Here is a 23,737-nt window from a genome sequence, read left to right on the forward strand (position 1 = left end):
CAACTCGGCTATCAGCACGACTCGTTGCTAATCACGTATTACGAAAGAAAATTTATTTTAGAAAGTGGTAATTTTTCAGTTAAGAATCTTCACCTTAACAAAAGCATGACTGGAATCGCCCTCTGTACAGCAGAGCACGTGACGCTGCACGTCCGAGTTATGAAACCCCACGTCATTACCACGCGCAGCGCCAGCGCCCAGCGGCTCCCACTGTTACGGGAGATTTGTCCCCTGGGTTGTCCTGACTGGGTCAGAACTTTTATAGGGAGTTGTCGGACACCAAAGGGAGAGCGTGACACCGTTACGTGTTTCTGGCCCTTATTTTAGGTGTCTGAAGAACTGCAGCGCAGATTTTGAAGCAGACCGAGCAAGAAGCAGCAGCCTGTGTTCCTCAAAACCTGTTTTGAGGGTCCTTATTCCCCCAGGCCCCCTGTTCCCGCACGTCACCCTCCGCTGCAGGCCAGCTGCCCCGGGGCAGGCTGAGCCACCATGGGTGCAGGCCCACGGCCACCAGCCCCACACAGAGCTGGCCCAGGGCCACCCAGGCAGGAGCAGGGTAACATATTATATAAACGGTAACACTAGAAACATCTTTATTTCAACTATTTTAGTAGAGCACAGGTAGTACATAAACCACTAAAACTGGGAGAATAAGCAAATTCTTAAAAAAAAAAACCCTGTGCAAACTTATTTCAGATTTCAGATGAGGATCATTCTACTCAGCTCAGGGCCAAAACAGTTAAATAAAAAAAAAAAATGCACTTTTTCACACTAAGATTTTTAATCCTGGATTAATTATTTTAGACCTTTTCCATATTAATTACAGCAGTATAGCTTCTTTCTTAAGTTCTTTATCTACTTTCTTTGAGTAAAGCTATTTAATACTGAAGATTGTGAAAAACATTTGTTCATGATTATCCAGACGTACAGTCAAACAAGACTGAAACAAGAGCAGCATGCAAAAATGTATTTAAGGACTATCATCCCAAAATGCTGCTAAAAGCTATTAACCAGTACGTGTTAATTGCCACAGCATTCATATTAATTTTCACTTCAGGCCCGACATTGTGGAATATTTCCCCTGATACAGTTTAAACAAAGTTTAATTTAAGGAACTGCTTCTATCAACACTTATGAAAATTAACAGCCAAGCAATTAGCAGTCATGAATTATCCCTTCCCCCATGCTTTCTACAGCATCATTTTTAAAACAGTTGCTACAAGAGGAATTGTTGGGTTTTAACCCATTACCAAAACTAGCCACGAGAAACCTTGTAACACTACACAGGGGTACCACTCCTCACAACAGGATTTTTAGCATCTGTCCAGCCAAAAATCACGCTGAACTATGTTTATGTAAAGTATCTCCAGTAGTCAAGTAAACCCACAAAATCCCTATAAGGTCAGAAAAGCTAGACTTCCTTAAGTCTTCATTTTCAACCAGTAGTCATGAAAATAGAAATAAAAGTATCTTGAGAAAACTCTAGTCTGCACATAGGAAAGGTTTTTGGCCTTGTAACTCAAGTTCCTTCTAAAGCTGGATGACCCCTTCCTTACATTTTGATTGTGGTTTTCCAACTTCCCTCTTTGACTATCTTTTTTTTTTTTTTTTGCATATCTTCAGCTTCTCTTTTTTGACTGTCCTGTAACAATTCTGTATTTGCTGACATTCTTCTGGGGATGTAGGAGCAGCCATATGGTGGCAGGCATCTCAAAAATTGAACTGACAAGACATTTTAGTGATTAAAATTTCTCAAAGGTATCAGAGACTTGGAAATAAAAAAAGGACGTGGACTGGCCTCAAATTATTTCAAGGGGAGCTGTAAACAGAGGCCTTGGCAGGAGTTACTCATTCAGTACACAGTTCCTACAAAGCTGAACATTTGACTTGAGCAGGATTTTCCTCTATTCCAGTAACTAAATACATCTTGGTAACATTTTTCTTGCTAGTGGGAATGGTCATGCAGTTGACTAGCCTTGACACCAATACTGCACTAAACCAGTATCCTTTACAATTAATATCTCAGAGAAAAGTCATCACCATGCTTTCCAGCAACTCATGCAAGTTACACCTGGGATTTGAAAAGAAATATTCTGAATTTCTGTATAAAAGATAACACATGCTTTTAAAACAATTAATGAAAGCAGGCAGGTAATGTGTAGGTAAACTGAATGTTGTGAATCTCACAGTTGTGTCACTGAAATGAGCCATGACAACACTTGTGTTTCATCCGTGGTACCTGGCTATGACTTTCCGATCTTACGGTCAGTCTTATTTTCCCGACCTTATCAAAAGTCAGCAAGTTGGAACAATATGCCATCACAATCTGATTTTCCAAATTCTGTAAACAGAAATATACATGAACTTATCTATAAAATGGATGATAATTTAATTTGCATGCAGGCAAAGGAAATCAATTTGGCCACTGATTTCTTACGCCTTCAAGTAATTTTCTACACAAATTTCAACTGAAGTAATGATAAACAAAGGTTTCTTTTCATAGGAATTTTCAAGACTTATTAACCAAGACGTACAACCCACATGACTTACAAACCATGCAAACAGATGCAGGGGGTAGGTTTACTTTATTTTAAGGAAAAACTTGAAGATACAGCCAGGAGTAATTATTGTGCGTGCGCCTTTTGTGAAGAGCTGGAGTTTTACAATGTAGATGAAAGCCACAGATCTGCCATGTGTAGCTGTGGGGCAAGAATCACCTGAATTGTTGAGCTGATTAGAATTGTAGTTGCATTTCACAAGCCATATTCTCTACTATTTTGATAATTAATGAACTGATCAGAACAAGAAGAAATTAGAGTGCTTTAAAATTTTATTATTTCATAAAATTGCAGAAGTGGTTATGAAAAAGACACTAAATCTGGCAGAAAACACCTGCAAGATGTAAGCATTTTAATAAATTGGCTTGGTTGGTATTACAGCATGCAACGTCCTCTTTTTAACTGATCAGGTTAAAATGACACGTCAAATGTTGGAGGGAGGGTGTGGGAAGGACCCTGATGGGAACGGTTTTATTCGATTGCGGGTCAGCTAGGGAGCTGAACTGGTGTAAGTGAAAACCATTCCGAATGCAGTTGAGATGAGCACACACGTGAACAAAGAGCTTAGACACAGCAAGTAAAGAGCTTTCCTCACGCTCTGCCAGTGCACCAAAAAACGGGCATTATTCAACAAGCTGAAATCTGTGTCACAAAACTCAAATATATATATATCTATAAACCAAAGGCCTAGTTCTAATCTTAAAAGATTTCAGAGCCACTGTGATCCCTTGAGTAAATACATAATTAAGTAGGGTTTTTTTAAGACATGTTTAATTAGGCCCCTAGCCCCTCCTCATCCCCCCTGCCTCTCCCCAATTATGTACCATTTCCCCAAGAGATATGTGGCTCTGTTAATTATGTAAATAAGTCATGCACTATTCCCTGAAAGAATTGTATTTATGTGAAAAATACTGTTCATCTATTATCGATAAAGATAAATAGGAGACCTATGATGTTTCATTAAAAATAATTTTTAAAACCTAGATGGTTTTTGATTTTACATTACAAATGTAAAATACAACAAAACTGAAGTAAAATAACTCAGTAAACTATAATGTCTCTTCTATATCTCAGATGGTCAAGTAGGTATTCAAAAATAGACAATAAATATGGAAGTACAGAGAATAAATTTTATAAGCATACTATTGACACACTTACCAGAGTAATATAAGCAATGCTGTTAAAATTAATATAGTGAGATGATACTCTAACAAAATTACAATTCAATTATTTTGGACAGTTAAAAAGTTATTTTGATTTCTAGATCACAAATTGTGTTAATCCGTATCATACCCTACAAGTCACAACTGAGTAACACCGAGGTATTTCATTAGTATCTCTAATCTGTATAGTACAATTTCCTTCCAATGGACCAAGCACCTGCTAAGCGTATCAGACTTTAAAATATGAAAATTAAGATGTTCATTACACTCAACTATAATTCCTATTAATCCAGTAAAAAGTAATCTGGATTATCAAAGTGAGAATGAAACATGCTTAAATTCCTCAAGTCTGAGAAAAATTCTAGCAGGTAGCCCAAATCCTGTTTGAGTATTAAACCAAGATGGGGTCACCAGTGAATTACAATAAATTTCTCTTAAAGAAGGATTTTATTTTTACTTCCTCTGTGACTGACTGTTGGAAGTACATTTAAATGTTTGCCAAACTGAAATTTCACAACATAAGAACAGCAAGCTTTGAGTTTAGAAAAAAGGCATCTTAGTGTGGGGTCAGCACTGAAGTACTGCTGCCATTTATTAATGACACCAGAAACTTTGAAAAACCTGAGTTAGCACTAATTACTCCATATCAGTAAGTATAAAATAACAACAGAGGCAGCTTTTGCTACGTGGACTTCGTAGTTTAAAAATTACCATTTCACAAATATTCTAAATACTTCTAGATATGCCAGTGGAATTACATATCTGACTTTCCACTTCAAGAATACTTAACAGAATATGAAATTCTTCCATCACAATGGTAATGAAGCTCAAACTTCATACTCCCACAGGAGATTCCACAAACAAATCCAGCAGAAAACAGATCTGTGCAGTATTCATAATTGTTTTGGAACAATATGACACTGATACATCACACCAGTGTTTATATTTTGGTTTCTAGAGTTTATGACAGAGAAAAATATTTGACAATACAGAGTAACTAAACTGCTGGCAAGGAAAGACAGTTATCCACAACTCTGAGTAATATCGAGCGCAAGCTCTTGAAATGAATGTAGTTGAGGAATGAATTTGACCTACCAGGTTTGTGGCGAACCTCCTCCGTGTGTTAAACAAACGAGTACTTGCACAGAACTACACTCTTTAGTCCTTTTTTTCCCCCCAGATATTGACCTATTGATGCTCCAGTTTTCCACCTTCAAAACAGGCAGTGGCTCTTCCCACTCTCATTGGAGCATTTTGAGGATAAAGACAGCATAAATCATGGAATATTCATCAAGTGCTCTGATGTCGCTAGACAGAATGGATTTTTTAAAAAATGCCAAATAACCAATCATTTATACAAAGGGTCTTACCACCAACTCTGTAGAGAGATGTCCTAGGACTCTGCACACTACATGCTTACCTAACCAACCTGCTGGTGAAGAAAACAGCAAGGTAAGGTGTGCCTAACGGCAAGGCCATCATTTTGTAATGAAAATGGGGAAAGGTTCTACCATACCTGGAACCATTATATTTAAGAGAAGCATGTTTCTAGATAACCACTTTAAAATAACTGATGGCCTACCATAAAGTCTAATTAAAGCTTGAACAAGTACAGGCACACAAGAACTGCCAAAGGCCTATTATCTTCAGGCCGGGGACCTCCTGGATATGAGAGAAAAACATCTGGTGCACTTACCTTGCCGTCAAATTTTGAGTACTCGTTGAAGGGGTTATTCAGCTGCAGCGGACACTGTTCAAGTCGCACAGACAGTATTGACTGCTTCCCAGAACACGGAGACTTTACTCTGAAATTCTTTTTTTCAAATAGTGAGCTCAGCTCCTCTGCTGTAGATCAGAAGAGATTAGACTAGTTGTACTATGAGATGTACAGAGGCTACTGTTTACCACAGAAAGATAACATTATAAGAGGGAGAACAAAATCAAATATATAAAACAACAAATGCTTTAGCAGGGCAGAATCTACCACCACTCTTTCACAGCCCAAAGATACGAAACCGTAAGAAGTCTGGACAGTGCTACTGTTCAGACTGAGGAAAAGATGAATTTTTCCCATGAACTGATCACTACAAAGTCCACTTCAGTCAAGACAAAATTCAAGATACAAAGAGAGAATTACGTATTCCTGGTCTTTCTGCTTGCCTACCTTTTTCTAAACGAACAGGAAATGCTATGCATAAGAACTGCTGACACATCTACGCTGCACCATGCAAAAGCCTTTCAAACCCAGCCTGTAACACACGATATGATGCGATATTACAGGACAATATTATACTACCCCATTACTATACCATAACGTCACTATGCTGTCAGCAGTAGGCTTGGGACTAGATCTGATCCAAAAGAATCACTTCAGATTTTACTTCTCATGGAAGTAAAGAAACACCTGAAAACACCATTCCAGACAGACAGACAGTCTGGACAATGAAAAAAGCTTTCTAAAAACAAAGGTGTAAGAGTCAGTGAGTTCTTTGTGTGGTCTGTGAAGGCTCATCCTCCAACAAGCAGCTCTTTTTACGCGAAGAAACTACATAGCTGAATTTCCAGCAACGGTTTTAACTCAAAATTTACAGGCATACTTACAAAACCCTAAAAATTAGGGCTTCTTCTGTTATCAGGACACTACAAAATCAGGACAGAGCCTGGGGTGTTTTAGCGTATCAGTGGCAATGGGCCTCATCTGCAAGAAACTGTGACTGAATCTGGATGAGTTTTTTCCACATCTGCTCTAGGAACCAAGTACCCCCAAACTCCATCAATCACAACTCGAGAACCAACAGCAGCTCTCCCAGACCGGCTCTGCCCCGCTTCCTACGTTTGGATTCTCTCACATCTCACAGATAAACACGTTCCTCCTCCGGGGAAATGAAACCGCTCCTAAGGCGGAATGACTCGGGACTCATCTGCAGGGAGTTGGTTAATTTCTTAAAATGCAGAATTAAAAACTTGACAAATTGTAACTAGTCAAAAGCTCAGTTTATTTTTATCAGCAGATTGCCTGAAAATTCAGACAGTTGGCAAAAGTGCTAAATACTGGCACCAAGAGATACCCAACAGTCTTGTGAGAGGCTGTGATTAACCAAAAAAGCTTGATTAAATCCTTTTTAAATGTGGCAACTTAAACTCCATTAGGTATTCTGTTTTTTTGTAACAAGCTTATCTCTGCTTTTTAAAAAAAAAAAAAAATCTCAATTACAATTATGCTAGAGTACTACCCTTATCTGGTATTTCTTGGGCATTTGGAAAGTACTCTGTACCCTGGAATCCAATATAATGGTTTTATTGGTTCTAGTGAAAAAGTCAGTCTTATCTTCAAGTTTTGTCTCTAGGGAAATAGTAAAATGATTTGTTTATTGTTTCCTTTGTTGGGATGTGCAAAGAGAGAATCTCGAGAATTCTTCTGAAGTCACTGGTGTGACATCTGTTTTGCTTTGAGTTCTGCATAGCTTTTACTCAGACAAATATCTGATGTGACGAAGAGTTTAAACCACAGTACATTCTATAAGACTGCAAATTCAGCTGGCTGAGATACAGTTTTCCTTTTCCAGAAAACTTCAGAAGTTGAAAAAAATTCAACTCATTTTGGAAAAGGAACCCAAAACCTTCTAAAAATTTGTGCAAAAAGCTAGAAGGTAGATGAGATTTCTGAAAAGCTACCACCTTCCATTGAGCATTCTGTCAAATAATTCCTAATAGACTTGGGCTGTGAGAATTTCAATTTTAAAAATTGAAAAAAAATCTTAAATTCTCAAATTTCAGGGAAAAAAATCTCATGTTTTTACATTAAAATACCTTAATTGCATAATTGTTAATTCTTAATTAAAAGTAAATTTTGCCATTAGTCTGTACTATCTGCATTTTTCAGCTTTTGTGGCTTTGTCAGCCACATGGGCTATTCTATATGGGCTGGATGCAAGGCTTTTGAAAGATTCCCTCGATATATAGTTAATACACATTTTATATGCTCTGAAATGAAAGAATGCAGGATGTAAATACAATGCCTTATTTTCTTGCTTTCATCTAAAAATACCTAGCATTTTATAAGGAGGAGTAACCTTTTGTATGTCTATCCGTATTTGGTTTAGAGGACCCACAGCTGCTTTACCAACGTAATTTGATTTCTACACTGCATGAAGCTGGAACGTTCTTTCCATTTTACTGAAAAAGAACTGATGCACAGAAAGGTGATGTGTGAATTGGTGGCACAGCAGAACAAAAAACCAGACCTCCACTGTGTTACACTTTACTTCCAGTCAGTCAACTCCCCCTGCAGCACCTTTGTATTTGTTAATCTCCCGACCAACTCCAAAGGCATGGAGATTTTCTTTTTCCAGTCCGCACACTACTACCACCTTATCTCTCAAACTCATCCCCGACAAAGCAAACAGCTTGTCTCACGACAGCGGGCAAACAGATGATGAATAGAAAAATATGATTCTTTTTTTCTCATTACCATACACAAAATTACTCATCTCTCACTTCCCTTTATCCTGGTTAGGGCACTTTTATTTCTGTACATAGTAATTAAAAATGGGAATCACAAAAAATACTCAATTGCCAGATGCCTCAAATTACGGCTACATATGCAAGCGCAGGACGGGAGAAATGCTAGTAAGGCCTCTCTCTGACGAGTGCTCTCTGGAGGTGCTGTCACCAGGCTAACGCGGGACAAAACCACCTCCCAGCATCCCTTCAGTTTGCACAGGGCCAGCCGTAGGCTCGACTTCGCCTAACGCGCAGATAAACTCAGTCAGAAGAGGGCAGCCAAATTCCCCCCATCTGAGAACAGCTACTGCTGATATTGCTTTCATACCTATTTTCCAATCATGCTGAATTCAAGGAACAGAACAGACAAAGCCTCACACAGACACACTTGACGAAGAGGAAGATGCAGTGGGTATCCTTCAGGGCTCCTCTCTCTCCTGGTCTCTTCCTACCACGCTGTTCTTCACGCAAGACACATGCACAATCTCAGTGACTAAGCAGAGAAGGAAAATCAGCTCTGCCAATAGAGAGAGACACCGAGTGCCTGGAGTTTTTATGTAACTTACTTATTTTTTATTTAAATCTGTTCTGCAGCAAAGAGGGACTGATCTATTTGCCTGCAACCCCAGCACATCCTTGGAGAGGGGGACACCTCTGTTACTGCTGGTTGACATATTATGTCTGTCTTCAGGGCAGCACGTGAAAAGAACTAAATGCCATGGTGGAGCCCCCATGAATAAGACGACACAAACAGCACAGACACAGCGGGAAACCTGAGTCTGAGTGCAATTCAGTGTGAAGAAATATCAAGCAGTATACAGTGAAGGATAAAGAAGAAAAGAATTGCATCATCATTGGTCAAATGCTATAAAATATTGAGCAAAGAGAGTTGGAGGTTATGGTAGATTAAACTTTAAAACCTACAGCCCTGCTTACAGAAGTAGAAAGGCAAAAACATTTTAGAATGCATTAACAGAGGTATCAGAGGTAGCTGAACACTGTACTAAGGATTAGTGCAACCGTGTTGCTCATGTGAACAGCTTTGTTCACTTCTCTAAAAAAAAGATATTATAGAGCTGGAGAATGTTCTGCAAATGACAGCCAGGAAGATACAGGGATTTAGGTAAAAAAAGGAGATTACACAGGGACCTCATTAAGATATACACAAGTTCTGAAAGAAGGAGGCATGACAGACCACACAAAGGTTTGAATGTGTGTCAAATACAACAGGAATAGATACTAGTTTGAGCTATAAAATATGAGAATTGAGACAGATTTTTCATTTCATATATTACAATTTAAACTATGTAGAACATCCAGTCAGAAATACTTAACTATATAATTTAAAAAAGCATATTTTGAGAAATCAGTGACAGTAGTTTTTACAAGGCAAGGCTAGATAAACTAAGGCAGCATTTATCATGCTTTCATTTAAGTAGATCATATATATACACATCATTTAAGATTTTTCCCCTTATCTAGAAAAGCAGCCACAAAAATATTCTATAGAAGTAAACTCTACGAAATTCATCACATCCGGTACACCAAGCGCCCCTGGAAATAGCTAGAAAGCCGTAACTTACATGGAGATACTGATCCTGCCTTCCGAACGCAGACACCTGCCAATCACCCACCCCCAGAGCAGAGACACGTCCTGCTCCTCACACACCCCAAGTAACGCCAAGAGCTGCACCAACCCCAGCTCTTGCTCAGAGACAAGAGATAATGATGCTACAGATGACAGAATACACAAACACTGCATTAACAGCTTATAGTGCAAACAATAAAAACAGCAACTTGTATTAGTTCAGACCACCAAACTAGGTTTTAAACATTTTTCTTTACTTTGCCTTTAATAATAATTTGGAACACTGTAGTTGTAGCTGAAAAGAAACGAGATGCCTGTGGCCCACCCATGCCCCCCCCCCAGCAATAAACTAGGGGAAACACATAACTGGGGAATGAAGGCAAACACAGTAATTAGTATTTCCTCTATGCTTTGAAAGCTTAAGTGAAAATTACAAACTGAGAACGTTGCAATCATCAAAAGCAGAGATAAAAACAGTAGGAAAATAGAAGATCTTTTCTTTTTACCTGAGTAAGAAGTATTTCTGTCTTTCCACTGAACATTTTTGCATTTTATTTGATTTTGTCTCTCTTTCCGCAGACGTTCTAGTCTCTGAGCTTGAAAAGAAATATTATAACTATAAGTTTGTCAATGAAAGTTTACTATAAACAAAGACATAATTAACTACCTTTATATGAATAAAGATGTTTTATACTGCATATGTAGGCGAAAAAGTCATAAAATTTTAAAGGTGGCACCCCTGAAAAGCAAATACCAACAAAAACATGAAAATGTTCTTGATTTATAATTGAAATTAGAGGATATAAAACATTAATAGAGATCATAAAGATAGTATTAACATGGAAGAGAATAATAAAATGTGAAAACTTCTGTGATTAATATGACATTTCATTATATAAATCATTAATAACGGTCTTAAAGGAATTTTAATGCACAAATGAACTGAAGTGAATATTACATTACAGGAATAAAATTACTGTTATGAATTACTCTACCCGTTTCAAAAATTAAAGATAAATGAACTCAGACTAGACTATTAAAGTTTTAAATATAAAATCCTTTATCTAAAAATCATGAAAATTATAAAATGTCAAAGCTATATAAATTAGCATAGCTTTTTCTTCAGTGTGCTGAAACAGTTTATAGGTAGTAAAATAAATGATTTGTATCTTCACAACATTAGTCAAATCTTAAAATGAATATAATATTTCTTTACGTGTATTTTGACTCCATCTTCAAAATACGGTTTGAAGAAAAGACTCAAACAGTTATAATATCAAAGAACTTACAGACCAGGGTACCAGACAGTACCTTCTTCTTGTTAACAGTAAGCACTCTCCCAGGAAATGGTCAGCTAAACCTGGTAGGAGCCACCCCAGACAATGGCCACGAGAAATAACTGGTGCTACCAAGTGTTCACGCAAAGTAAGAAAGCAGATTAGACTGGGAAGTGGGACTAACAATGTTGATCACTGAAGGAAACAATTTGCTGGATATATTAGCAATTTTGATGTATTGAGACCATTCATTAACTAAAATGGGTTTGTAGAAGAGATTTTAAAATGCTAAATTACTCTGACAATTTTTAGATACAGTCTGAGTTCCCTGAACCACTTCACCAGTTAAAAAAAGGTTAATAAATATTTTCTATCCCTCCTATTATTATTCTTTCATATTTAGTCTTTAAACTGAATTGTGGACACAGAAGTGATTTTTTTTTTTGCCCCCCAAAACACTCTCAACCTGGCAACTGATGAAAAAAATACTTTGAAGTTTAACAACTGTAACAAGCAGTTTAAGTACAAACACAAACAGGGACTTTCATTTCCCATTTAAGTCAACATGAGGTTAGTGCCTCCATGTATCTTACTCTTAATGAAATAAGAGAAGTATCCCCACTTATTAAGTATAAATATTGGGTAAAACACTATTGTAGCATAGATATTTTATTCTGAAAGAAAAAGCTTTTTTTTTTCCCCCCCCCAACTACTGTCCAGACTGTAGCTCAAAAATCACCTTCCGAAACCCTTTCTTCCCAAATGGGCCATCATAAAATATCCGTTAGATTCACAGGTAAACAATGGATAAAGAAAAAAAAAAGTAAAATAGAAATAAGAATACCACATGTTTTTATCCTATTTGATATTTTCACCCCTTGTCAAAACAAGTGTACTAAAGCGCAGTCACCATCTTCACTAACTCCATCCTATTCTTCTATCCAGAGCTGATCACAAATGATCATTTACTGTGGGACTGCGTTACAGCAACTCCAAATTAGATGGAATTAGCAGCACCTATTAGAAGTCTGAATTATTTAAGTTCATTCTCACCAGAAGCATGCTGGTTTGAAAGCTTTCTGTGTGAAAAATGTCACTGACCAAATGTAGTTCTTGTGTCATTAACTATTAGCAACCAGATGAGCCTTTGATTCTAGTCTCGTGGACTGGGAGAATTTGCTGCTTTCCCACAGACCCAACACCCCGCACGGACCTGCCTCCACGTTACTCTTACCCTGTGGACAGGGCAGAAGGGCCGTGAGGAGATGGAGCCCAGAGCCAAGAGCACCTATGGCCCCCCAGCCCCGGTGGGAAAGGAGGAGGAATCCAGTGGCAGGTAACGCCGGCGTGCTCCCCAGGCGCCACGTGCGACACCCTCGCGCGTCTCCCCCGCGGCACATCCCTTTCAAGGCCAAGGGGATAACTTTGCTACCAGAACGCACATAAAAATGCATTTCCAAATTTGCAGAGCCACATGAGAACCACCTAATAGCCACACTGGTGTAGTCTCCACAGAGAGGTGTTGAGTCTTCTACAGTAACACGTTATTTCCACATTTTATGAAAAAGATACCATCCTGGCAAGGACAGTAAAACAGCTTTGCTAAAGATAATAAAAAGTTATACTCCATCCAAAAACAATGGTTACAGACAACATAAGCCAAAATCATTTTATTGAGCAGGATATAAACCAAGGAGATTAAAGAAAAGCTTGCATGTTAACAAAGTCTGCCACTATTACCTGTTGATACACAAAATGACACTATATTCTCTTTCCAAACCTAAAAACCATTATCTGCTTTTCAAAGAACAAATGCTCCTGCTCTTGTTAAACCTGCTCAGGTAGTTACGGATTAAGTAAAAAAGAAGTGTCCTTACATTTGCTGTTTTAGGAGCAAAAATTGCAGATTTCACAGTTAATGAGTTTTTGTATTTATGAGATGTACGAGCACTCTGTTCTATGTATGCACGTATCTGGTTTTGTCCATCAAGAACTTAGATAAGTACTTGTGTAATGCAAAAAGCATTTATCTTAAAAATAGTTAACTTCCTATTTAATTTATTCCTCTTCCTGTATTTTTGAAAAGGGTTCAGTACCGATCAACTTGCATTCTTCATAGGCTTTTTTCCACCCTGCTCTGTTTCAAATCACAGCCTTGATAACCGCATCCGGTTCCTGGTGGTACCAGCACACACGTGGAACGTAAAACACACGCTGGGTGAGAAGAGGCAGAGAAACGGCTCCCCAGCAGACTGAGTGTCCTAACCATCATTTTAGAATATGCCACCAGCTGGAAACTGAAATGGTTTCAATACATAATTTACACTGAGATTATTCTATCAGTCTACGCGGTGAAACAATCCTTCAGAATTATTTTTTGGAGCAATTCTATAAAACTTTAAACTTTATCTCTCCTTCCTCACGAACTACACCATCAACTGAACTAAACAAGAGCTCAGGGACAGCGCGAGGCAGGCTGGCACGCTGAGCTTTTCACCATGCCTTCCAGGTGCTTGCAGCTACACATCCAACTTATTTCCAAACCTAACTCTCCATTACAAGATCAGTGCCCTGTTTTTTCTGTAACTTTTGACAAATTCTCATTTGTAAAAGGTATTGAAAAATACTTGATACCCTACAATGTATTCCTTGTTAGGTAGAGCACAGATGTTTTTTCTGAGCTCTAGGTGGTGTTATAATACCTTCAGAAATCATCTGAATAAAATATATACTGTAACAAAAAAAAGAGGTCAGTATTGACCACCCCACACCAATCTTTTCAGATATATTTTATATCACTGAACTTCTGTTCGTAGCATTCCTTGGGTAGAAATCTGAACTTCCTTCATATGAAACAACAAATGGGACAGCTTTCTTCCAGTCAAGACAAACTGAGCATATTTTGTAAAGGTGTGCACCCTTCAACTTTCTAATTTGGTAACTTAAATCCTAGCTCAAGGTTCTTCTCTGAAGTAAAACTTCAGGAGACAAAATACAGACAAATCATTCACTTTGTCAGCTCACATCAAACTTCACTCCTCTCATATAACAAATAGATTTGATGCCTCACTAGATAGATTTTTCTCAGAAAATAACTATCCTGTTCAAAAGTTAACACCCCTCCAGACATTAACAATAGAAATATCAGACTGTTCACGTACTTTGGATTTAGACTTGATGTCTTTACAATTTAAATTTTTTTAATATATAAAACTGACTACTTCAGTGTTCCTCTGCACATGAATAAGTAAAACAGCAATTAAAACTCAGTTGACAGCACACATGAAATGATTCAGTTACTTTAGTCCTTTTACAGAAAGGGTCTCGACATCACAAAAGGAAAAGTTTGACAGATACCTGGCGTGTCATGCTCCGATTCGCCCCTGCAAGGCAGACTAACAGAAACGGAATTTAAAAGGCTAATATTATCTTGGCTGCAAGCATCACTTACCTGTGTTTGATCGTCTTCTGATTCCGAAGTCCCAGCTTGAGGTAATATCGACTGATTGGGAATATACATAGCCCTGAGTCTCACCGTTGCTTCCCTGTGTTTCTGAACCACTGTCCCCATATGCTGACGAGGGATTAAACTTCTCCAGGTCGACATCGTGATCTATCAGGACCATTTCACACATCCCTGTGTCATCACTGGTCACGTGTGACTGTCGGATATGAGCAAGTATAATTGTTGGGTTGTCCAGGAAAGCCATTCTGTCCACAAGTCCACCCCTTCACTATACTATCTTCTCTCCATCTTGTTTCATGGACACATTTACCTAGAAATAGAACATACACAGCATTTTAGGAAAAAAACCCTGATACAAGAACGTTTATATTTTGGATGCATAAAACCTGACTCAGTTTTGTACAGTGAACTATTTTCATTCTGCTCCAGTTTAAGTTACACTGCTTGCTGAGATCCACTTAAAGAACAGTGTTTTGGAAGACAGCTTGAAACCTGAATCCCAAAGCAGAACACAACAGACACCTACAGACAGGTCCCATTACTCTACAACAAATGGTTGCTATAAGGCAAGATATGCTAAGGACTACACATAGACGGATGGAGAGAAAATACACAAGAAACATCCGTCCATTCAAATTAATAAATTTACCAAAAGCCAGATAGGGTTTTGAATTTCTATTCACCCATCATAATAGTGTTTCATAATATTGTTTCTACTGTACCTCTACATACCAACTCTTTGATTACTTTATTATAGACCCTCTTCAGGTTTTGTATTTCCAGGAAAAACTTTAAACATGGACAGATTAGTATCTCTGGGCAGAATATTGAACATCTGCTGCTGCGTGGCACTTCATATAGGGCAATTGTTGTAATACCAAAAAAGCTCTGTGACCATACAGCACACGCCTGAATTCTTAAGCACTTTAACAACAGTAATTGCCACTTACCTACAATATTTCATTCAGAGTACTCAAGCGGCCTTACAAAACAAAGGAGAGGGCAAAAAAAGAAAAAAACCCCAAACCACAAAACCCAAACCACACTCAAACTGTTACCCTATTTTACTGTAGCTGTGGATTTATAGTTCCACTGATCTAATTCAAGCCTGGGCTGCCTCTGAAAGGGGCAGCTCCGGGCTCCTGCCTGGCCCTGGTCAGGTATTTCCACCACCTCCCAAGGCTGGCGTTAGCACTTGGGTAGCTGCGAGGTGAGCTGGATCCAAAAAAGGACCTGCTGGAAACAACCTGAAAAAACCCAACCATTACTAATTTCCAGGCTGATCAGTGTGCCAGTGAACAGCTGCAAGAGCACCAGTACCAACACAACACAGCAGCAGGAGCATCCAAAGAGGGAGGTGAGCCGAGGTTCCCCTTTCCGCAGCGGCTCCCGGCCGGCTCAAAGCGACTGCGAAACCCCAGCCTGAGGAAGGGGAGGCTGGGGGGCTTTTAAACCTAATCTCAGACCGATGCAAAACTAGATGTAAAGTCCAGAAGTTCAAAATCTCCGCTGCTTTTCTAATCATTTGTGTATGTGAGAAAAACACCCAACATTTCAATACCAGCACTAGAACTACATGTGTTTGTTTAGTACTTTGAACACAGAAACAACAAAAACAACCCCTATGTTGCTGTTTGCAAAACTTCTGTCAGCAAGAGAAAAATACCAAAAGAAAAGAAACAATTTTAAATCACAGAAAGCTGTATCCCATGAAAATCTGGTAAAGGCAGCTGGCCCTTCTGTGGCAGATTTTAACAGAAGAAAGTGAAAGGAAGCATCAGACAGGCTTGTTCCAGGACCAAACACATCTCACCGTTTCCCCTGTATGCTTCCAAGGGGAAAGGTGTATTAACATAGAGCCCCGCGAAGCAGCTTCTGCATTTAAACAGTTGGAAGCAAAATTAGTGTTTTATCTAGACACTCAGCTAATCATGACAAAAGCAAAATTTTGAAGGTGTGTTGTAACTTGAGAACCCACCATCCCTACCAGTATCCACCCCACCAACACACATCAGCATCTGCTAATGAGAACATTCAATAAATAAGAGGTTTGTGTCCTTCACAGTTTTAGGCTTTTTTGCGCTCCCTGGGCCACAAATGTTGCCATTTTTTTCTGAGACACTGCATCTTTCTGCTTTAAAAAAAAATATAGACAAAATCAAAAGTATTATATTAAACAACAGACCCAGCAGCGAGAAGGAATTCAATAAAAGAATGGTAGAGAAATAAAACTGACATGCCGCTTGTTATTAATACACTACTCCTACCATACATTTTAATAAATTATGCTATTAGCTAAATACGCTCCATCAGTATCCTTGGAGATAATCAAAGCCCAACCGGATGAGGCCCTGAGCAACCCGCCTTAGCTGGCCCTGCTTGGCGCTGGGAGGCTGGACCAGATCTCCAGAGGTCCCCGCCAACCTCAGCAACGCTGCGACTCCAAGTTCTATTTTTTATTTTCTGACTATTTCCATTACAGAAAGTAGGCCTGCTCTCCCTGAAGGATTTCTCATTGTCCTCAAAGAGAGAGGCCATAAGGCAAATATCCTACCATAAGGCAACTGTCTCCTGGCTGTAATTTATGTTAAAGGCCTTTAAGCTGTAACAGCGTGACTAGTATTGTGAGACCTGGAGAATACAGACACAACTAAGTACACGGCGTATGGATATTTGAAAAAGTGCACTGACAATGTTCTTTAAACTTAATTATTTACACACTGCTTATTAGAAAAGGCCACGCTCACCTGCAAGCTGTAAGAACTTGTTTAAATAAGCAACTGCCTTAGGCTTCTAAAAGGTCTGCAAACTCCCAATCAAAAATTACTGCTGCCCCATCAATGTGTCATATAAATGTTGGCATGTTAATTGTGTATTTATAAGATTGTTAATGGTTAGTTAATTTACCTCCCACACTATTATTGTACTTGAAATGATTTAATGTCTGCTAAGGGAGTTAACAACATGTAACAGCAGATGCGAGAATTTTACCTTTATACTCTGCACCCCGACTTCATGCCATTAACAGTCCGTGTGCTAAATTAGCCAAGCTTCTCTACAATTTCACATATGCAATCACTCTTCCCATAAACACGAACAGTGAAAAATTGCCAGAAATTCTATTTCAAACTCTAAAGTTTAATACAAACACATTTTTTCTTCCGACTCTTCAGAATTTTCAAAAGGACACATTAAAACTAATTTCTCAATAAATTTATGTTAACTGGAAAATCTATAAACAGTTAACACCCCTCAAAAAAACCCCCAAAACAAACCAGGAAAAAGTTCAGACCCCAAAATTCAGTTCAGATTTTTATGCCCTATTTTAGCAGTTGCTACCTACACAATTCTAAACTGGTTCCTGCTTTCGATAAAGGCAAAGCACAATCAGATGGCACAGACCCGGTGTGAGGAACAACGACCTCTGGTGAAGTAAAAGAATTCAGAGAAGCAAAGTTCAATCTTGCAAACCTTTACACAAATACCTTGAAGCCTCCATGTCATCAGCCCCAGCAAAATCACAGATACAAGATCGATTTCTAGCCCCACTGAGACTTGCCAGCATCATACCACCCCTTCTGCGGTCCTTATACCCACACACGATCGTCACATCCAGGTGTGGTAACTGAATTTAACAGAATTCAGGGACTTTCTGAGCATCAGCAACCTATACGTTCTTCAATCATAAACAAAAAATAAGCATCCCTTTAATACTTGCACTACATAAATATTATTCCACTATTAAATAAAATACTTTGCAGACAGCTGTCAAGCATGCTCTATGCGAACACTAAAAATGAAAAGAGCAATGCGAAACCTATGCAACCTTAACAGTATTTATGTGTGACATGATATACAGGTTAGTGTTACGATGATATACTACTTATAGGCAACCGCCTTCCATGATTCATCACACAGGTGGACAGAGCTGAATCAGCCCTTCACTTTCTTCTTGATCTTTATTATTCATCTGACTTATTTTCTGCGTATTATCTAATCACCACCCTGGCTACAGGTGCCCCCTCTCACCTTCTCCTTGGTCTCATCACATCGCTACCGAGGTGCCCCAGAGACCGTGGGGAGCACAGGAGCGTTAGTCCTGTGCACTTAGAGAATATCCTCAACGATGTAAAACTGCACCATCGAGAGGCTGAACGCCTTGCCAGGATTCACAGGAACTTTGTAGCAAAATCAGACAGCTGGATCTCAGCCTACTATTTTTATCAGAAGATTCCTCTTCCAGTAACCCACTGCTATATTTATGGCATCTATAGACTTTCACAGCAAGGGAAGCAGGGCTGTTATGCAGATCAGTAACACAGCAAACAATAAGTAATGCAGAACGTTCTAACAAATTATTCAGCTCCTGGTAGACAACCCTAAGGTCTTGAAAAGAGGACAGGTGGCTCTACAGGCTGAACCTCAAACACCCAGCTGAACACATCGGCATCTGGGGAGGCAGCTTCCCCAACGTGTTGTGTTCTTGTGACCCTCCTGCTTGTCTGATGTACTGCATTTAAATAAAAGGCAGATTTTCTCACTTTCCTCTTTCCCCACCAAAAGCCAAAGACATACCCCAAAACCCAGTCTGATTTATATTCACATTATACTACATCGAGCGTCAATGAGATATCAAACAAGTGAGAGATGAGGGGAAAGGACAAGCTAAACACACACCTCTTACGATTGCCATCCTCCCCACCCATCCTGCCACCCCACCGCGCACCAGTGGACGCAGCGGGAAGCGTCTTGCTGCTCCAGTGCTGGGCCACGCTGCCTCGTGGGGCCGCAGCCACACGTCGACCTGTTCTGACTGCGATTCTCAGAGGAAAACGTTTGACCTTGAGCACAGGTTACCTTACATTCGGGAAAACATAGTTATTTTGGATCGGATTTGCTGGTTGAATTTGACAAAACCCCTCCCTGTTACTGCCCAGTGGAAGGTGGCTCGTCACTACGCTACGCACCGGCCACGTTTCGCTCTTGCACCTGCCAGGAGTGGGGCAGACGCCAAGTCTGACCCCCCCCACCCCGCGCCCCAGCCCTCCGCTCCGCTCCCGCTGCTCACCGCAGGCCCCTGAAGCCTTCTCTGGTCAAACCACAGACTGAACCACGGACTTCACTTGGTAAATCGAAACTGGTGACAACGGGCACATTTTCGTGCATCGCACTTGTCACCGCAAGAGGTTTACAGACATTGGGGTAAAAACTTACAGCTCCACCAAGCACAGCCTGGTTACCGCTGGCTCAGCTTTGACTTAAGGACATTGTTCCTAAAATTGTGAGCTAACGCCACCTTCACATGACATGCTACAACTGGTCAAAGTACAAGAAAAATTTTCCTCACAGAAAATTTTGATATTTATACCTTTCATGCTTCAAAATATATCAACTATAGCACACGTGGAAATTTGCTCACAGACCTCTAAATAAGCCGGAATAAATGACAAAAATCTGAAAAAATTGTAAGCAACTAAAAATGTTCTGCTACAGGAAAGAGCTACAACTTTGAAATTCTACCAGTTTGAATGGGATAATTTTAAGAGTCCTTCAGTTCAAATGGCTAAAAGCAGCTGTAAATTCTCCACAAAACTCTTGAGCCAGTTCTTGCAAGGTTATTTTGCTCTCTAAAAGTAAAAAGTGAGAAGCAGGAAAAAAATTTCCTCTCTTATTCTGCAAAGCTGTAGTTCCTTTTTTTTTTTAGAAGAAGAAGAAAATATGTTTAAAATGACTGTCCTCCTTAAGGAAGTAATAAACAATTAAAGCCCTATTCAAGGTAAACAAAAACTTTCTAATGCAACTTCTGGAAGGCACAACCTGCATCTAAACCAATTACCAATAATCTCAAAATACAGCAGGCTGGAAGAACCATAGAACACTACAGGTCATCTTATCGCTGAAGAGCTTCCACAGTCACTGGACTTACACCTCTCTGACCGTAGCGCTCTAAAGTGATCGTAAAAACTAATGAAAAAAACAGGCAGATTAGAATAAAAAAAAATTATCATACCCCCCCCAACTGGAATAGGACGGTGCAAACATACTTCAAAAATTTATGATTCAGGTTATATGAAATAATTTCACAGTTAACTTCTGTCTGCAATTGCAAAAGAAATGGTTCTGGTTATCTACATTTGCAGCAGTACAAATAATCAAACCCCTTGAATGCCAGACAGACTCCTGTGCATGCAGGATAAAGGAAAGTGAACCACAGTCTATGAAAATTCAAGTTTATGTTTCAACAAAAGCTCAAGTGCATTTAAGAATGAATACTTATCTAGAGAAGCTGCCACTCATGCTTTGGGTTCTATCATTAAAAAGCAAATAATCATTTAAAGTCATTTAAAGAAGTGCTCTTTCACAAGTGAAACTGGCATCTGAAAGTTACCATGAGAAAACACTACATTGCACACAACTTCCAACAAATTATTTGTTACGTTTCAAACCTGTAAATCAATCTGGCACTAGCTATGTATTTCTGTGGTTATCAACTGCTTGGAATTCGGCTGTATTTTTGTTGTCACACTAATAAGGATGCAAATTATACCAACTCCAATATTTTAATTATTGAGCTTTAGGGAGGGAGGGAGAGAATATTGGCGTATGTATGGAAACTGTCCTCACCTCTATTTGTTTCCCGATCTTGTCAAACCTTCATTTAATTGTAAACAAGTTGATCCTCAGCTAACCTGAGCTATCTTGCATCAAGATTTTAAGCAAATAAATAAGTATAAAAACTGCAAAGATTATAAATTAGGGCAGACAAATCTGTATCTAGACTCATGCCTGCAAAGAGCATTCTATCAATATAGTGAAATGCTAATCTCCTAATTAACAACCTAATTAGGTAATTATGGCTTTGCAGAGGGATGCCTAAATGAAATATGACAACATGGTCACCTCTTTATATGGCACCTGTGGGCCTTTTCAGCTGTCACTGCAAAGAGTGCAATATCAATTTGAACAGATGACAAAGTGTTGTCATTTTTCATTCTGATATTGTACTGAATGGTTTGGATAGAAGCAGTTTAGAAAAGCGGCATCTTGCCTGGTTTCTGCCTAATCTAAATATGTGCAAACACTTTGCTTAATTTTTAATGTCTATGATTATGCTTATTTTTTCACACGGGCTAGCAAGCGTTACCTAACACACACGTTACATCTGCAATGTCATACTGTGATGACCCACCACACTGGAATCGCTATTACCTAATTTCACAGCGTGTGTGCATGAGAACTTACTACCCAGAAAAAAAAAATACGAGTATTTGAGTTCATTTTTAAGGCTTAACTGCTGATTTTAAAATAACAAAACAAAACCAGAGAACCTTTTAAATAACACATTACAATTTGCGTTTTATTTTTATTCCCGATGAACGGTTTTGCAGAAACAGAGCCCAGCCGTGGTGGGCCGTGAGCAGGTGAGGCTGACCGTACTTCTGCTTGCACAGAAAGCTGCAAAGGAGCACTTTCAACAGTGGCACAGCACCGTCGTACAGAAGTGTGATTTTTCACTCATATGCCTAAAGTGCTCTGAAGACAAGTCGTTAAGCTTTAACATTTCTAAGATGAACAAATAAAATACCCACTTGCAAAGAGGAGGGTAAAAGTGTAGGCTCGGACTCCTCAAATATTAGACTAGAACTTCTATTTTAGCTCTTCTCATTGTGGTATTCACGAGCCTAAAAAACCTCCATAAATCTTACAAACACCCATCCAAACTTCAATCTTAAAAAAAACCCAAACCCAAACCAGAAAGCTTCAGCGGTTTTTTGCCTGTATAATACCGAGAGAGATGCCACGTTGCCTGGGTTTTCCTGAGCAAGACTCACTAGCTCTGTCTACTCGGCAATTAGCAGGAGAGCAGGGCGCTGCGGCAGTGCTCATCGGGAGCCTGTACTGCACCCACCCAGCTGCTCCGGAAAGGCCACCTCATGTGCTGAAGCCAAACGTCACCCAAAGGTGCTTTAAGCATGCGGAGGCCCACGCCTGATGGGGGGTTCACCCAGCGGGACCCCCGCAGCTACCGACTGCACCAAAACCCCCACCTGCATCTTCTGAGCCAATTCACCAGCCCACTCTCAAAAACTTTTATACTGCTGTGCAGCTGTACCATCAAATTGTTAACTGCAAATAACATTACCCCTGCAAGTATCCAACACAAATTCAGAATTATATTTGTAAATTCCTGTCTTACCACAGGATTATCAGAAAAAACAAGTGTCAGATGTCACCAACAGTATATCTTTATCTTTGCTGGATAACTTATTTCTGCAGTTTAGTCTGAACTGGAATATTTTAGTGGGTTTCAAACATAAAGCAACCCTTCCTTCCTGTAACGGTATTCCATGTACAGCTTTTCAACATGGTATCATGTTTCAGTCCTACAAAAAGTGTAACCATAGATTATCATGACATAACCTTAAAAGTATTTTATACGAAGAGTTCATTTTGTATACATCAACAATAAGAGTATACTCATAAATGTAGATTCTAAATCTACATGTAAATCTAAACGTGGACGGTAAAACCAGCCATGAATAAAACTTGCTGCAGTGCACGCTTAGTGCCAAATGGGAAATGAAAGGGATACAGAAGAAGAGTAGACTACTAGAATTTAATTCTTAAAACTCTCTTGTTCTCAGTATTGATTTTTTTAATTTGAAAATAGTAATTCCTGGAAACTTTCCTCTACATTCCCAGTTTAGTTCACCAATACTATCTCTAATTCCTGTCCATAGTTGTTCTCATCTGAGCTAATGACAGGTCAGTGTTTATCTTCTTTTATATATGCTGTAGCATTTATTTATGAAACAGAAGCATATACCAAACCAAACAGTTTTGTATTTATCATTTTTTTCAGTTTGAGGCCATTCTATTTCTGATTGCATGAAAATATTATTATTGTCTAAGAAGGATAATCATAATCTTATTTTTTCATAATATAACAGGGTGCTTCTGACTTCACAAACATTCATGACAATACCACCTACTTCAAAAACTCCTGAGACTTCAAGCCCCTTTGGGACTTTATGTGAAATGTAACTGGACAGATTGACATTTCTTCAACAATAATGAATCTCCTTTTCCTCTGGCTTTTCATTTTTGTCTTGACAAATTCTTGGTCTGTCTCCTTCAAGAGCACACAAAACATATTCAAGCAGCTTGTTTTGCTTTCAGAA

The 23,737-nt window shown here is 39.1% G+C and overlaps 1 protein-coding gene across 5 annotated transcripts in view; it reads right to left on the reverse strand.

Moving 5' to 3' along the window:
- The window catches only part of MAPKAP1 (MAPK associated protein 1), a 106,475-nt gene that overhangs the window by 80,605 nt on the left and 2,133 nt on the right, over window positions 1-23,737 (reverse strand). For 3 of the 5 annotated variants that reach the window (XM_074890920.1, XM_074890918.1, XM_074890919.1), the window contains exons 2-4: window positions 14,541-14,865; window positions 10,319-10,408; window positions 5,418-5,566 (exon numbers count right to left, since the gene is read on the reverse strand). In XM_074890920.1, the coding sequence (XP_074747021.1) occupies window positions 5,418-5,566; window positions 10,319-10,408; window positions 14,541-14,799 (498 nt within the window). In that variant the 5' untranslated portion in view covers window positions 14,800-14,865. Of the gene's footprint in view, window positions 1-5,417; window positions 5,567-10,318; window positions 10,429-14,540; window positions 14,866-23,737 lie in introns of those variants that run through there. The other 2 variants (XM_074890921.1, XM_074890922.1) reach the window with 2 other exon arrangements.

The sequence above is a fragment of the Strix uralensis genome, chromosome 21 (assembly GCF_047716275.1).
Source record: "Strix uralensis isolate ZFMK-TIS-50842 chromosome 21, bStrUra1, whole genome shotgun sequence".
NCBI lineage: Eukaryota > Metazoa > Chordata > Aves > Strigiformes > Strigidae > Strix > Strix uralensis.